Here is a 15,903-nt window from a genome sequence, read left to right as displayed (position 1 = left end):
CTCTGGATTTGGGCGGGGGACGGTCAGCAACCTTGAAAAGGGCAGAGATTTAGATTCAGAAGATCAGTTCGATCCCTACTTGTCTCTTAGGAGCCACAGGTGCTTGACAGATCTGGACTGAGAGAATTCGTGGAAATGGCACATAGTGGTGCCCAGTGTAGCTTCCAGGGAAATTCTCTTATTTTGGATCAATCCAGGTAGATCTCCTGGAGGAGGCTGGGGAGCATCTCAGTGGCCCCAGAAACACTGCCATTTGGTCAGGGTGGTGCAAAGGGAAGCCTGGCTTCTCAGACTGGCCCAGGCAGGCAAGGCTTTGCTCCCTTCAATGCTCCTGGGGGTCCTCTCTGTATCCCTGGGGATGAGGGTGGGCATCCGCATTCCACCAGCTGGTGCTCCTGCCGGTGAGCAGTAGTAATTGCTGGACCCGGCACAACGACTGTGTTTATTGTGTTTACTGTGTGCCAGCGCTGGGCTAAAACCTATGTACCTCCACTCACTCACTCCCGGCAACAGCCCCACGAGGTATGTGAGATTTTTCTCCCCTTTTACAGATGAGGAAACAGGGGCTCAGGGAGGGTCTATGACTTGTCTAAGGTTGCACAGTCAAAAGGTAGTAGAACCAGGATTTGACAAGCAGCCTCAGTTACTCTGGAAGATGCCCCCGCCCAGCCTCTGCTGTCACGTCGCGTGTCTCTCATCTTCTTTGACTGAAGTTCCTCCCTGACCCGTGATGAAGTTAGGGAGGAGGAACAGGTCCTTCCCCCTCAGGCTCACTGTGTGTGGGCCACCGGGCACTGAGATCACGTCCAGGGAGAGCAGACGGTCCTGGGATGCAGGAGCGCGCTGGGGAGTCCCCTGGCCCCACAGTAAACAAACTGCTTCAAGACGCCCTGCATGCCAGCCCTCAGGGCTCCAGGTTCTGCCGGCAGTGGAGGGGCAGGTGCACGGGCACCGGGGCCCTGGGCTCTGGCCCTGGCCTGCCCACCCCCAGGGTCACAGCTGCAGAGCAGGAGCGCAGCCCTGCAGACCAGTCATGTGAACCTCTGGCAGTTTCTCCCCCTCCCAAAACTGCTGCCCTCCAGTCCTCAGGGGCTCTATGGAAAGTGTTTCTTGATGGCTTGACCCTGCATCCCCCACCAAGCCAGGCCCCCCAGGTCTCCCAGCAACCCCTCTGCCCCCCCACCCCCACCCCGTCCCCTGCCTCAGACCTCAAAGCCATTTATTCCCCACCCCGGCCCCTGGCTCCTGGGTTCTCCCCAATTCAGGTCCCCCCACAAACCCTCTCTCAGCAGCTGGAGGGAAGAGAACAGTAAAAGTCTATTGCAGCAATAAAAGGCATTAACCATCTGAACACTCGTCCGCAGTGCCCCAGCAGCCGTCTATCCTTAAGCAGGAAATATTGTTTAATGCTGATGGTAATGAGCGAATCAAATTTTGAAAATTAAACCGGAATTTGAACATTAGCGCCAGGGCGCTGGCATTTGGCAAGTCGAGTGACGCTGCTGCCACCCGCCTCCTCCCTTGGGGGCCCACTCACTCTGGAGGGCCAGCAAGATGCTCCCTGAAGATCTGGGGGCCCTGTGGCACTGCCCTGAAATACCCCTGCAGGGGTCTGCCCTAAGTCTTCCATCCGCATCTTGCTTCTCTGTTTTCTGGGCTCTCCTTTTAAAATGCAAATCCTTCCAGCTGAGCCCCATTCTGCCCTGACATTCTGAGCGAATGAGTGCGTGGAAGGAAGGGAGAAAGCAGGGACTCCAGCCACTGGACTCCACTGCCTTTTCATAAGCACCAGAGGCTTCCTGGAGGCGTCACCCAATGCTTTTCATAGGTTGGGAAACGGAAGCTCAGTTAGATTTGGGTTCTGGGAAAATAAACAAGATTCCCGAGGCCAGAGGAATGGGAGATACATGTGTGATAGAGGGGGAGCAGGCAAGAGGCAGTTGGGAAAGCAAAGTCAAACACCCCCAGGACCTTTCTTGGCAGCCCTGCAGAGGGGTTACCACTTGGGAGCAGGTGAGAAGAACTGCTAAAGGGGTCCCTCCCACCTCTCAGCCTTTGCTCAAATTCTGTTGTGGGCCTGGAAACCCCTGCACCTGTCCCTTGGACATCATAACTCCAGCCCGCCTCCTCCAGGAAGCCTTCAGGGTGTAGCCACTTCCCTCTGCCCCAACTGTTCCCCTCCGGCCTGCAGTCCAGAGCTATTGCCTGTCTGTCCTCTCTCACTGGGGGCTGTGGCAGAGGCTCTAGGGCCTGTGGACCAAAGACTTTGGCTTCTCCAGGGATCTAAGAGCCATGCATTCCACACACACACCTCCCCAAACTCCTCCCCCCACTGCCGTCCACAACTCTCCATTCAAAGAGAAAACACAGAAGGGCCCCTAAGACACATCTCAGATTATTTGTTCAGCCAAGTCCCAAGCATACAGTAAGTGCTCAATAAATGCTTGTTGAAGGAGTGACCAGAAGGTAGACCCAGGAGGGATGTCAGGTGCTCTGGTCCAGTCCCTTCTGAGGTGGCTGTAAACACCTTCACCTGACACAGGACTGGGTACTTTTCTTGTCCAGTGCTCTATTGGATGTGTGTCCTTGTGGGCTGTGGGTAGATATAGACTATGCCCACTCCCGAGTAGTGGAGGTAGGACATCTGGGCTCAGAGAGCCGAGTTGCCCAATCTGGGTTCAGGCAGGGCTGGGACTAGTGCCTACCTTCTGTCGCCGTGCCCTTCTGGGGCATCACACTCCTGTTCCCCAGAACCCCACATGCTCCCTCACATCCACAGACACAGGCACTCACATTCAAAAGAGCAGAAAGGTGTTGCGAGGGGTCATGGGATTGGGAAGTCAACAGACCCCCAGAGACCGGGTTTAGTCCGGACCCCTGCTATGCGGCTGCAGTGGAGTGTCCTGAAGCTCCCTCTCTGCTGACGTCCTCATCTGAAAAAATGGTGGGGCCCTTGGTGTTATTTGGGCCCTGCCCAGCTCTGCCACTCTGCACTCTCATTCCCACTGGGGAGGACACACCAGTTGTGGGGGCCACTGGCCTTTGTGTTGTTTGGGAACTTGTTTATTGTGGACAGCCTGTCTCCCCATCTGGATGTCAGCTCCAGGGAGCAGACTCACCCCTTTTGTTTACTGCTGTAGAAGCAGTGCTTGGAACAGTGTCTGGCACAGACAAGGTGCTCAGCAAACAGTTGTTGAATGTCTGTAGGACCATGCCTCCCTTGCTCCACCCCTTGACCAGGAGGAACCTATGTGAAGACCTGAGGGTGGGATATTTGCACGTCACCCAGCAGGTTGCTAGCAGGGCCTGTGATGCCTGATAGTCAATGCTTTCCTGTGCTGGCCACTGGGCTCAGTTCCAGGAGTCAGAAGGTGAGCATGATGCAGCCCCCTGCCCTAAGCTGGGCTCAGTGGAGAGGAGGAGGATACTGGGCTCCAGACTTGCTCCTACATGTGCCATGCGGTCTCAGTGACCTCCCACCCCGGGGTGGCTTCAGCCCATCTCTAGCCTGGCTCTGAGGTCTCTCCTGGCATCACCTCCCTTCATGGTGGCCTGCAGGGCCCAGTTCCAGCAGCACCTGTCTGAACATCTTCTCAGAGGAGCAGCGACACCTCCACACCCCGAGTGTGGGAGGCAAGGGGCTCAGGCTGAGGGCTCATGGGAGTGAGAGCACAGAGCACCGTAGCCTCATCATCACCCAGGGGCCCTGCATCACTCAGGCAGGCAGGCTGCGAGCAGGGACTGCTCAGCCTGTCCCAGGAGGTAGGAGTCTGTGTTGATGCTGCAAGGGGTGGGAACTGGCTGGGGAAACTGAGTCATTCTCTGAGACTTTCACTAGATTGGCATCGGATCCAGGACACCAGCCAAATGGTGCCATGGGTCATCTGACAGAGCTTGGGGACAGTGCCCCGGGAAAGTGGCCAGAGGGAGAGGCGGGCACAGGGTAGGGTGTCCTTCTCAGCTGGTCAGCCACAGCCTGAGACGGTCCCACCTGCTCCTTCAAGTGCTCCTCCCCCAGATGTGGATCCTCTGACCTCTCCCCTCTCTGACCTCTGTCTCCTCCTCAGATCAGGGCAAACCAAGTCAGGGGGAAGGGGGGACACTCCATTTCCTCTTCCTCCTGGATAGAGAACCCCAAGCAATGGTCCTCATTGTATCACTGCTGGCCAGGCTCTGTTGCTGCAGCATCTCTTGGACGCAGAGCATCCACCACATGAGGCAGACCCAATTATTCGCATTTTATAGGCCTATCTGGGAAGCAGTGACACAGCTGAAAGGCAGGGGAGCTGAGGTTTGAGCCAGTGGGCCTGGGCCTGCAGGAGGAGACCCACCCTGGGGACTGAGCGTCCTGCCAGCCCCTGGTCTAAAAGACAAGCCTCAGAATCCCTCACCCAGTACCAAAGCCAACTGGAAATGAAGACAGTGCAAAGTGAGAAATCTGAGGATCCTAGAAAGAAATGAACATTCGAACATTCGTGCTGGGTGGGGTCATCCAAGAACACCTGGAGGAAGTGAGTCTGGAGCCGGTTTCTTCAGTTGCTCTGCAGCCATCCACAAAGGGAAGGCTAGCTGTAGCTTCCCTGGGGAAATCTGGACGCAGGAAGAGGGGGAGCCTGGTCCCCTACACATCTGGAAAGTCCTCAAGAAGGAAGGGCCCAGGCCTAGAACGGAGAACTGAGAGCTGGCAGCAAAGGGAGATTCAGGGGAGGCAAGAAGGAATCAGCAAAAAACAAAAACAAAAACTGGCGAAAGGGACGTGGCTGGATAGAAAGGCACGTGTGGATGAATTTTAATGCAATCAGAAAGCCGTCGTAATGGTAACGGTAATAAAGGAAAATGTTCAGATGTCAGGAGGGGGGAGGCGTGGAGCTGGTCCCAGCACAGAAACCAGACTCTGGTGGAGGAGGGGCCTTCTCTTCCCTCCTTTTTCCTTCCTAGCGAGGAGACAGAGTCTAAGGAGGAGGGCCAGGGATTAGCAGGAGGGGGTTATCACTTCTTTGTCTTTCCAGAAACCCTATTTAATCGGAGTCTTTAAAGGGCACTGGGGGTGAGGAGGTGCTCAGGCCCAGCCTGGAGGGCAGAGTTTCAATCTCTCCACTAAAGGCCTTAAAAGGTCTGGGTTCATTTCATGTAAAATGCTGTTGCTGCTTCTGGGAGTTAAACGTAAGCTGTCGCCCCTTCTTTCCTCTGTCTCTGTCCTCTCCTTCTGCCCATCTCTTCTCTCTGCTCTTTGTTTCTAATTCTTTTTTCTCTGTCTCTGCCATTTTCCCTCCCTTTCTGCTCCTAACCCCATATCCTCCCATCCCTTCTCAGCTTCACCCCTTCCCCCCACCTCTCTCTCTTTCTTCTTCGTGGTCTCCTGAGTCTCTGCTCCCCACATCCTAGAGCTTGGAGTCCATGAGCCCTGGAGATGGGGCGGGGGTGCGCCCAGCCCAGCCATGGCCCCAGAAGCCAGGTCAAGCAGCCCAGTCTGGGGGCAGGGGGTGAGGCCAGGGCTCCATTCCAAGAGCTTGGGCTGAGGCCCTCCAGTGGTGGAAGTCTAGGCTGGTGCGCCCCACCCATAACTCGTAACAAGAACTGGCAATAATGCCCTGCAGGGGATGGAAGGAGTTGGAACCCAGGGCCACATCGTGGAGAACTTGCCCAGAGCTGAGTGCTCTGGGCTGAGGGGTACCAGCAGGGCAGCGGTCAGGCTTCCTGAAGAGGAGGACTCTGGGGTGGCTTGTGAAGGAGTACAGGGGCCTGGAGGCTTCCTCTGCTTTGCTCCAGCCCCCAGGACAGCCCCTCAGCGCTACCTGAACTCGCTGGTAGTGTGGGCAAGGGGGGCTCTCTGGGGCAGGAAGTACCAACCACCCTGAACACAAAGGGATGAGGTCCCGGAGTGCCCTTGCGTTCAGAAGAAACCAACACCCGGCAGAGTGCAGTTCTGGGGGGGGGGGGGGGCGAGCGTTTCTGCAGCCTTGTGTGTTTGCGCCTGCGTGTGTCAACTGTTCAAGAGTCAGCAAATGTCTACTGAGTGCCTGTGGAGGGCGGCACCACAGGGACCCTGTTCCAGCCACTATGGCTGCACAACAATTTAGCTCCAAACTGAGTGCGGTAAAACAACCGCTTATTGTGCTCGCAGATTCTGTGGGTCAGGAATTAGAACAGGGCACAGCATAGAAGGCCTGTCTGCTCCAGGACATCTGGGTCTCAGCTGGAAGACTCATAGGCTGGGGTCTGCAATCACCTGAGGACTCATTCGCTGCCATGTTTCGTGGTTGATGTTGGCTGCCAGCTGGGCTTCTGGGCTCCTTTCCACGTGGACTCTCCGTGTGGCTATTCAGGGGTTCTTCATAGCATGGTGCTGGCTTCCACAGAGCAAGCATCCCACAGAGAGAGAGCCAAGTGGAAGCTGATCCCATTTATGACCCAGCCTTGCAAGTCAGCTGGCATCACTTCTGCCATTCTTCACTGGCTAGAGCAGTCACAAGCCCTGCCCGGATTCAAGGGGAGGGAACACAGACCCCATCGCTCAGTGGGAGGAGTGAAAGGCACTTTGAAATAAGAGCTCGTGGGATGGGGAATTTTTTTTTTGCAGTCGCTTGGGAGTCGCTCCAGATCCACACAGCCCAACCATGATCCCTGTCACCCTAAGTGAACAGCTGACGGGTGTCAACAAACCACTTGGTACTCAACACAAGTGTGAGGGAGCTGTTGAGCGAGCCCAGCCTCCAGGAACAGGCTACCCAAAAGTGTCCGGGGCTGAAGTTTGCAGCATGAACAAACAGGAAAGGCCAGACCAAGGAAGGGGCACCTGGTGGAGGTTAAAACACGTGAGACAGAAAGGAGATGTGGGCCTGGGCCTGGCATAGGGCATTCATTCCATAATCTGTCTTGAAGGCCTACTACGTGCCAGGTACAGCTGTTCCAGTAGAGGCATGGGCTCTTCCCCCAGGGAGCATACATGCGGGTAGTAGGGAGCTAGGCAGAAACCAACAACACAGGCAAAGTAGTAAATAACTGTCCTTTGAAATTCTGGCCAAGGGATGAAGGGCTGAGACACAGAACAAAAGAGAGGGGGAAGGAGAGGCCTTGATGAAAAAGCAATATTTAAACTGAGGCCTAAAACAGAAGGATTCAGTCTTGTGGTGTGGAGGGCACTCAGGCAGAGAAAACAGCATGTGCAAAGGCCCTGTGGCAGACTTGCCGGTTGTGAGTTAATTTTGGCAACTGTGGGTGAAGGTAACAGAGAATAGAGTATGTCAAAGAGGAAGGAAGAAGGGAACGCAGAGCTGCCCAAAGGACCCGTGTGCCCTAGGCCAGCGGCCAGACCAGCAGCCTTCTCCGTCAGTGTGCAGCCTACTCTGTAGGCAGGAGGAGGCAAAGTCGCTGAGATTCAGTTCCCTGCTTGATACAACCCCTCGCCTCCCGCTCTGGCTATGCCCTCATTCTCTCTGCAACCTGCCCTGCCCCGTCGCCCCTCCCCCGCAGCTATGCCCTGCCCCGCCCTCTCCCTGCTCCCTGCTCCCCCTCCGGCTGTGAGCCCCACCCCCGCTCCTGTCCAGCTCCCCTCTGTCCCCCGTAACCTTCCCCTCCGGCCGTGCTTCCTCCCCCGGGGCCTGCCCCCGCGCAGCCCGGCCCCCGGCCCGGGTAAGCATCTCCTAATTTTGTTCCAGAAGATAGAAAACTCTTCGTGGGCATGCTCAACAAGCAGCAGTCTGAGGACGACGTGCGCCGCCTCTTCGAGGCCTTCGGGAACATCGAGGAGTGCACGATCCTGCGCGGGCCCGACGGGAACAGCAAGGGTGCGTGGGGGCGGGGCGGGGCGGGGCCGGGCCGCGGGACGCGCGCCTGACCGACGGCCGAGTCCGAAGCCGCCGGAGCCGGCCCGGTGGGCGAGCCTGGAAAGGATGGTTGGGAGGGGCGGAGCTGTCGGGCCTGGGGTGACGAAAGGCCGCGATCCAAGTCCAGGCAGGGACGGGGAGACTTAGGGGTGCTTTTAAGTCTCCAACCCGTCCAGGTCTTTCTCTGTCCCTGTGTGGCTCTGTCTCTGTGTTTCTCGGTGTCTCTCTTTCCCACTCAGTCTCTGTCTCACCTTGCTTTCATCTGGATGCGCCCTCTTCCCTCGGCCCCTCCCGTGCCCCGCCTCTCGGTCCTTGCGCTTCTCTGGCCTTCCTCCGGGCCCACGGGCCGTGGCTCAGCCTCTCGCGTCCCCCCAGGGTGCGCCTTTGTGAAGTACTCCTCCCACGCCGAGGCGCAAGCCGCCATCAACGCTCTGCATGGCAGCCAGACCATGCCGGTGAGTGCGGCTGCTCCCGGGGCGGGAAGGGGGGAGGGTGACGGGAGCAATGGAGGGACTGACACCCCCTCCACTCCGCACACGCACAGGGCCCGCCCGCGTGCGCGGTCCACACCGTGCCAAACGCGTGGCGCGCTCACAGCCTCCCCAAGAGACTGGAAGGCATTACCATTATCCCCAGTTCTCAGACAAGGACACTGAGGCTCAGAGAGGTTAAGGAACTGGTCCGAGGTCAGCCAGATAGAAAACGCCCGCGGTGGGGTTAAAACCCCAGAGCCTTGGGTGAGCGCGGGTGGCCCGTGCCCCGATAGCGCCAGGCCCAGAGGACCGCCTGGGCCCAGGCCAGGGACACGAAGGTGGCTAGGGCAGGTGGGCCTCACGCGCAGTCCCGGCTGCAGGGAGCCTCATCCAGTCTGGTGGTCAAGTTCGCCGACACGGACAAGGAGCGCACGATGCGGCGAATGCAGCAGATGGCTGGCCAGATGGGCATGTTCAACCCCATGGCCATCCCGTTCGGGGCCTACGGCGCCTACGCACAGGCAGTAAGTAGGGGCTCAGCCAGGCGGGTGGGGGGGGGGGGTGGTGGTTCTCCAGCTCATTCGGCTCAGAGCCCCAGAGAGCAGAGACTCCTAACCTTGCTGTGGGGAGCCCTGCTCCTGGCACAGAAAGTACTGCTTCTGCCCTGGGGAGTGAGGAGTGGTGAGGAATGAACCCAGGGAGTGGAGGCCAGAGGGACCTGAGAGAAGGCTGGCCCATTCCCCGGTGGCTGCCAGGAGGAGGTGTGTTGCTGTCCTGTTTCTCAAGGGGAGGAGCTGGAGAGAGACCTCTAGGCAGAGCAGCAAAGTGGATTACCCTGAGCACGCCTCCATTAGTGAAACGCTAGGAAGCACTGACTGGAAGGGGGAGAGAGGTTCAGGTGTTCGGTTGTCACCACCCACCCCTGGCCCCACTCATGGAGAGGTGTCCTCAGACCTTCTGGTCACACACTTCCCCTGCAGTTCCCCTGGCCCAGCCTCAGGCCATTGGCCCACCAACGTCTTTCTTCCACTTTGGAGCCCACACTGCCAGCATCTCCCCTGACTTGCCTCCCAGACATGTACCTACAACCCCTACATGAGTGGCACTTAGGTAGGCCGGGGTTCTGGTTCTGAAAATACTAGCTCACCTCACTTCTTCAGTGATATCCAAGCTTGGCCAGGTTCAACAACCCCCTCAGTCCCCACTCACACTTATGAGAACATCAGGGATGTGATTCTCCTGTCACTTCTACCCAACAGAAGCCAAGGTAGGACCATTTTGGACAAAAATCCATGCCGAGTTAATTCTGCAGAGGCTCATCCAACATGTTTCTAGAACTTTGGGTGTCACATTTCCATGAATGACACCCCTGGAGCCAGTCCCCTTCCTCCCCTCTACAACTTTAGAGTACCAAAGACCCTACCATGACATTTGAATACAGTTCTCTCTCAGGGGGAGGTCTCTAATAGCCATTGAGAACTAGGACAAGAATGGGGGAGACATCAGAGCTCTCTAGGGGTGGGGGCGGGGAGATGTAGCTGAGCTCCCTGAGTTCAGGGCCTGGGAAGCTGGTCTCCAGGAGCTGAAGCCCCCTGGTGGGGAGGGCGGCCCCCCTGGAAGCGCATGATATTTTTTCCACTCCCTCTGCCCCAGCTGATGCAGCAGCAAGCGGCACTAATGGCGTCAGTCGCGCAGGGCGGCTACCTGAACCCCATGGCTGCCTTCGCCGCCGCCCAGATGCAGCAGATGGCGGCCCTCAACATGAATGGCCTGGCGGCTGCACCCATGACCCCAACCTCAGGTGAGCTGGCAGGTACCAACCCAGGGCCTGGCCCAGTGGGAGAACAGCTGGACCCCGGCTAGGACCTTTTGTTTGGCCAGTTTTGGCTACCAATGAACCATGCTGTGACAAGAGCACATGGTGTCTGGGCCCAAGCAGGCCTCATCCTCTGGCAGTTTGCCCCCAAAATATTCTAATCCCTGGGGACCCAAGAGGAGATGGGATGTGGGCCCCATGCAGTCCGTATGATTCTGGGTGGTAAGAATTTCACTCAAGTTATATTGCCATGTGAGGAAGCAGTTCATCGTGGTTTCTATTATAGATATCTGGAAAGAAATTGACATGAAAACATCTCCCTTTGAGGTCCGAGGGGAGAAGAGCCCTGCCCATTCAATGGCCTTGTTTGGTCCCTGGCGAGCACAGAGGGAGCTCCTTTTTTTCATTTTCCTTTAGCCCAACCTAGACTCTCTGGGTTTTTCCAAGACAACTACACAACAACCATGAGAGACCACAAGAGTTATCAAAGGACAGGAGGGTTAGAAACAGCCCCACTCACAAAGCAGGTTTTTATTGGATCTTGGCTATTGCCCAATCCAGTGATTCTCAACGAGGGGGAATTTTGCCACCTCCCGCCCACCAAGGATATCTGGCAATGTCCTGAGACATTGTTGGTTGCCACAACTGGGGCGAGGAGACGACAATGGTGTGCTATACTATAATCTAGTAGGTCCAAGCTACTGTTAACATCCTAAAATGCACAGGACAGCTCCCCACAACAAGAGTCAAAGTTGAGAAACCCTTGTCTAGTCCCAAGGCCTGGCCTGACACTCTAGGCTCTCAGTCACTTCCTTGGCTGTCTGCTTCCAGGCCATAGCAGCAGCTTTCCTGGCATCCAGGAGCTGTTTCTTTCCTAGCTAAAGGGGACAAGACTGTGCCATCTCTAGGCCCAACTTGATCACTATACCACAGCTCTGATCCCTGACTTAGGGACATTTCTGAGCCCAGGCTAGCCTCAGATCTTCAACACAGAAGATCTTGAAGAGGAAGGCCCTTTCCAGCCTCTGGGGCCTCAGTACAGTCACCATGCCATCCACACCTTGGGTTCCACCCACCTGACATAGGGAAGGCACAGGATATTGTCATCTGACTCCAACTTTACCCTTGCCACAATGATCATCACCATTGACTCAACTGGAGGAGGCCAAGGGGTCAACTTTGTGTATGAAAAGCGCTGAGTCTGGATTCTACAACAGCCTCTCTCCCTCAGCGCAAGGAAACACCAAAATTAAGACCTCTTCCACTGAGTAGCAAAAATCCTTCCTGGGGAGCCAGATCAGCCCCTCAGTGATCCAGACAAGAGAGCAGAGCCAGCAACTTGGTGGCTAAACAAGGATCAGCCCATCCTGACTTAGCTGGGGTGAGCAAGAGCCACTTTAAAAGACTGAAAGAAGACCAAGTGGGTCAAAGTCAAGGACACTGAGAATAGTTTGTGTGCTGTAGGTCCAAGGTCAAGCAGTCAATGGTCAGAGAAATCTTGGAGTAGGTGGGATTTGGACTCTGCCTTGAAGGATGGATACAGTTGGGATGGGTGGAGTCACTGCATGCAGGGACATAACCCCTGGCATGATTCACAGATAGGATTGAGTTGGTGTGTGTGGTCCAAGTCTATCCCCGGGCCCTTGGAGCCAGTGTTTGGAGCTCCATGAGTTGGCCTTCCTCACCTTTGTTCTGCTTGCCTTCCCTCCTCTTCGATCCCTCCCCACTTCTGGAACCAGGTGGCAGCACCCCTCCGGGCATCACTGCACCAGCTGTGCCTAGCATCCCTTCCCCCATTGGGGTGAACGGCTTCACCGGCCTCCCCCCACAGGCCAATGGGCAACCTGCTGCGGAAGCTGTGTTTGCCAATGGCATCCACCCCTACCCAGGTAAGCACATCTGATATCCTTTTCTTCCCATGCAGCACACTTCTTATCCATTCTGTCCCTGCCCTTGCCGTTAAAATAGGGAACGTGTAGCTCCTGCCCTCTGTTTGTCCTTGGTGGGACCCCAAATGTGATCATGGAGAGCCAGCCTCCTGCCCTCCCAAGAGCCCCTGGTGGGAGAGAAGAAACCAAATTCCCATACTTGGGCAGGTGTCAATCTGACAGGTGAGAAAGAACTCCATTCCTGGGGCTCCCTCAGGGGAGAAAAGAGAATAGATGCAGTGTACAACCAGGTAGAGAGGCTAGTGACTGGAAATTAATTGAGAGTGAATTTGACCCATTATAAGTGAAAGCATAGAAACTAAAAGAATAATCATATTTAGTGTTAAGTATGAAAAGACTCTTTGGGGAAAGAAGGGGAGGTATATAGATTGGCATTCTGGCTAATACATACCAGTTCAGTCCCTTGGTACACACAGAACCCTGGTCAGCACTTTGGACAGCGGGTCAGAACCTCGGACAGCTCCTGGGTCTTATTTTCCTGAATTCTTGCGCAAAGAAGATCCAGGAGGGCTGTTCCTGATTAACTTTGTTCCTCTTATACTTAGTAGTTCTCCTGTGGTGAGAGTGTCCAGTTGGCTAGAAGCAGCTCCTCTCTCTGGTCCTGAGGAAGGACTGACATTAGAGCAGACTAACAAGGGGCAAAAGCCCTAGAGTAGACGAGCAAGGGGCAGTGTAATAGAGATGTAAAGAGTGCTGACCTCCTTCCTGGAGGGCAGATGACAAGGTTATGGAGTCCCATAAGTACTAGTAAGTGTCCAGTCTGTGCTAGATGAAAGGGGGGCCCAAGAAGGAGGGCAGGACATGGGCTCATCACCTGGGAGGTCAAAGTCCAGTCAGGAACACAGTACACATTGACAGAATGTTGAGACCATAAAGCAGAATGAGTCTGATCAAGAGTCAGTGTTTGCCGATTTGAGATGCTAAAGGATTCAAATAAAGGGAGAGTTCTGTAAACTGAAGAAGCCCACAGAGCTTCCCTAAGGAGGAGGCTCAGATTGGACTTTAACAGATGGGTAGGAATTGGAGAGGTGAGGATGAACAATGTGGAGTAACTGTCCTGGAAGCCCAGAGGCAGGAGGGGCTTGCCTGACAGGGGCAGGAGGTGGTAAGGAGGTTGGCTCAAGTAGGGCAGAGGAGGTCAGGCCGGGGTAGATCAGCAGGCAGGGCTGGGGGCAAAGTTGTGCTCCCTACGCTGGTTGTGCATCAGAATCCAACGTGTGGCTTTGTAAAACCACAAAAGCCAAGAGATTCTGATTTCAGTGTCTGGAGTAAGACCCAGACATCCAGAGAATATAAAAGTTCCACCAGCAGCAGAGTACAAGGTCACTGTGCTAGAGGGTAATAGAGGAGAATTTCCTGACTTTGAACTTGGAGTTGTCCTTGATCCCATCCCAGTGCTTACCCTGAAACTCACCCCTCAGTGCCTAGAGAGGAGACCAGAGAAGCCTAGAGAGTGAAGTGGCAGGGCATGGAGGATCTGGAGCGTTGTTTGAGGATGAAGACTCCAGGCTGGCAAGGGAGGCAGGGGAGGGGCTTGGCAAGCTGGAGGTGGGAGAGATCCCACCACTCTCAGCTTCCTGGGCTCCTCCTCCCTCAGGTTCATGGGCTGGGAGATACAGTTGCCAGCACATCTGGGTGGTTTCATTTCCCCCCTCCTCCCTGCCCACAAGCCCATCTGGATCTCTGGATTTTGACAAACCTGCTCCTTCCCCACCTCCACCAGCATCTGTGAGCTGTTTCCCTCATGGAATTTGGAAATGTTTCTCTCCCCCATTTGTAACAATCTGCCACATCCCATAAACAATTCCCTGTCAGAGCAGGAGGGAGGGATGGAGGGAAGGAGAGGAGAAAAGTAGTACATTAAAAAAATTAATTTACCGTCTTTCAATGTGGAGTTTGGAGCCGCTGTAATGAACGAGATCCTTCAAAATGTTCACTCTTTGGCAGTTACTAATGAGGTCATTAAGCAGAGAATTAGAGAGGGGCTTTAGAAATGCTTTTCTCCACTTCCTAGCCCAAGGTAGCTTCTCTGTTCTCCTATCTTCCTCGAGATCAGGGTGGAAGCACACAGTGTGGCCTTTACTGCCACATCACACCCCTGAAGGACCATTCATTCATTCCTTATGTCGCAGTATTTGCTGAGTCCTTGCTATGATCATGGCATTGCACTGGGGGGCTGTCATGGAAGTTGTGCAGGTTATATTTTGCACAGGGCACCAAACTGTGTGTCCAGAAGAAGAGACACCTTTTTCTAATCGGGATAAAGGCACTATGTGGGCGAGCAGCTAGGAAGACCAAGAGGACAAGCTAGACATGGCTCTCCCTCCGGAGAGCTGAGGCTGGCAAGGGGGGCCAGGCAGAGGGAGCAGGAGGGACGAGGAGACCACCCCTCCAAGCACCACAACTACCTCAGCACTGGGAGCCCCAGGCTCCACCATGGGGGAAATATAGGGATAGGCTTATGTTCTGGGGCAGCCCCAGGCAGAAAGAGGTCTGCATCCTGACCCATCTTCAGCTGCCCAGCTCCCCTGCTGCCGTCCACAATGTCTCTCAGGACCTCTGTCCTAGGATTTTCCCTTGGCTCCCCTAAGGCCCAAGTGCTATTGTTCTAATCGAATTTGACTGAGAAATTCAGGGAAGAGCTCAGAAGGGAAGTTTGAGAATTCTTCCTGGTCTACAGGCCCCAAAGCCTGGCACTGTCAGTTAACGTGGCTGGCCTGGGTCACCAGGCACATAAGCTCAGACGGTTTTCTTCCTGCCTCTCTGTGTTATTGAGTCTGCCCCAAACATACTGAGGCTGGATCTGTCTCCACCCACCCCCTGAGCCTCCAAGGCCAGCCCACTCCCATGTCAGCATGACTGGCTTTGGTCACCATGGATAGTGCCCACCATGGGTCCATGCTCCTGGCTTTTGCCCACAGCTTCTGCAGAGACAACAAAGGCCACAGAAATCAACCAAGGCTTTTCTCCAGTCCAGTTGCCCCAAGTTTCTTGCCAAAGTATCAGCCCAAGGGTCCTCTCCCCACACCAGGCAGTAGACATCCCAGAGTCATGAGATCAGGTGGAAGGAAGGTCCTTGTTCTTCTGGTTCTTCAGTGTCCGTGGGGCAGACCTCATTTGTGTGGCCAGTCCCTGCTGAGAGTGTCTCAGCCATGGCTCCATGCCCTGTGCAAAATCCCTAAGAATAAAGGAGAGGTCCCTCTGTTTAAGCAGGCATGGCTGGCCCAGGAGACAGAGTGACAGGTGAGGCCTCCCTTGTCCTTTTTTCACCCCAGCTGGGACTGCCTCTGACTTCTGCTGGAGATAAGTGAGGATGAGACCACCCTCCTGACAGCCTCTAGCCCCCTTGCCTGATTTCCCATAGCCCTTCTCCAGGCCGAGTCCCTCATGTATCTCCCCACCAAGGCCCTCATGGTCAAGCCTTCCTCTGGCATCTTCTTCCAAACCCTTCACTGCCTTCTGCATGAACCACCCATCCCACCTCACCCTAGGCCGACTGCAGCCTGCATCCCCCAGCCAGAATAGGCAACCTTCTCCCCTACTAAGGGCCCTGGGCTGGGGAAGGGGGAACCCCAGCAGGGTCCAGGCGCTCAGGGTTCCTGCTTCAGATGTTCTGTCCCAGGGCAGACACTACAATGGCTGGGAGGGGTGATGAAGCCACAATGTCATCTCCATGGGCATGGTCAGGGAGGAGCTGGTTTGGGTGGATGTGGCTGACCTCTGTCCCCTTGGTTCCCCTGCAGCGCAGAGCCCCACCGCCGCGGACCCCCTGCAGCAGGCCTACGCCGGAGTGCAGCAGTATGCAGGTCGTTAGTATCCGCACGTCCCAGTGGCTCTCC

The 15,903-nt window shown here is 55.6% G+C and overlaps 1 protein-coding gene across 50 annotated transcripts in view; it reads left to right on the top strand.

Annotated features, from left to right (window-relative positions):
• The window catches only part of CELF4 (CUGBP Elav-like family member 4), a 305,620-nt gene that overhangs the window by 266,989 nt on the left and 22,728 nt on the right, over window positions 1-15,903 (top strand). For 15 of the 50 annotated variants that reach the window (XR_011542688.1, XR_011542691.1, XM_070630055.1 and 12 more), the window contains exons 4-9: window positions 7,662-7,787; window positions 8,202-8,281; window positions 8,680-8,823; window positions 9,953-10,100; window positions 11,855-12,004; window positions 15,808-15,873. Coding sequence is in view for 45 of the 50 variants with exons in the window: in XM_070630055.1 (XP_070486156.1) it covers window positions 7,662-7,787; window positions 8,202-8,281; window positions 8,680-8,823; window positions 9,953-10,100; window positions 11,855-12,004; window positions 15,808-15,873 (714 nt within the window). In the remaining 5 variants the exon portion in view is untranslated. Of the gene's footprint in view, window positions 1-7,658; window positions 7,788-8,201; window positions 8,282-8,679; window positions 8,824-9,952; window positions 10,101-11,854; window positions 12,005-15,807; window positions 15,874-15,903 lie in introns of all 50 variants that reach the window. The other 35 variants (XR_011542690.1, XR_011542689.1, XR_011542687.1 and 32 more) reach the window with 3 other exon arrangements.

Source organism: Equus przewalskii, chromosome 7 (genome assembly GCF_037783145.1).
Source record: "Equus przewalskii isolate Varuska chromosome 7, EquPr2, whole genome shotgun sequence".
NCBI classification, from domain to species: Eukaryota; Metazoa; Chordata; class Mammalia; order Perissodactyla; family Equidae; genus Equus; species Equus przewalskii.
The sequence above is the reverse complement of the archived record's forward strand: the minus strand, read 5'-3'. Positions and strand labels throughout refer to the sequence as shown.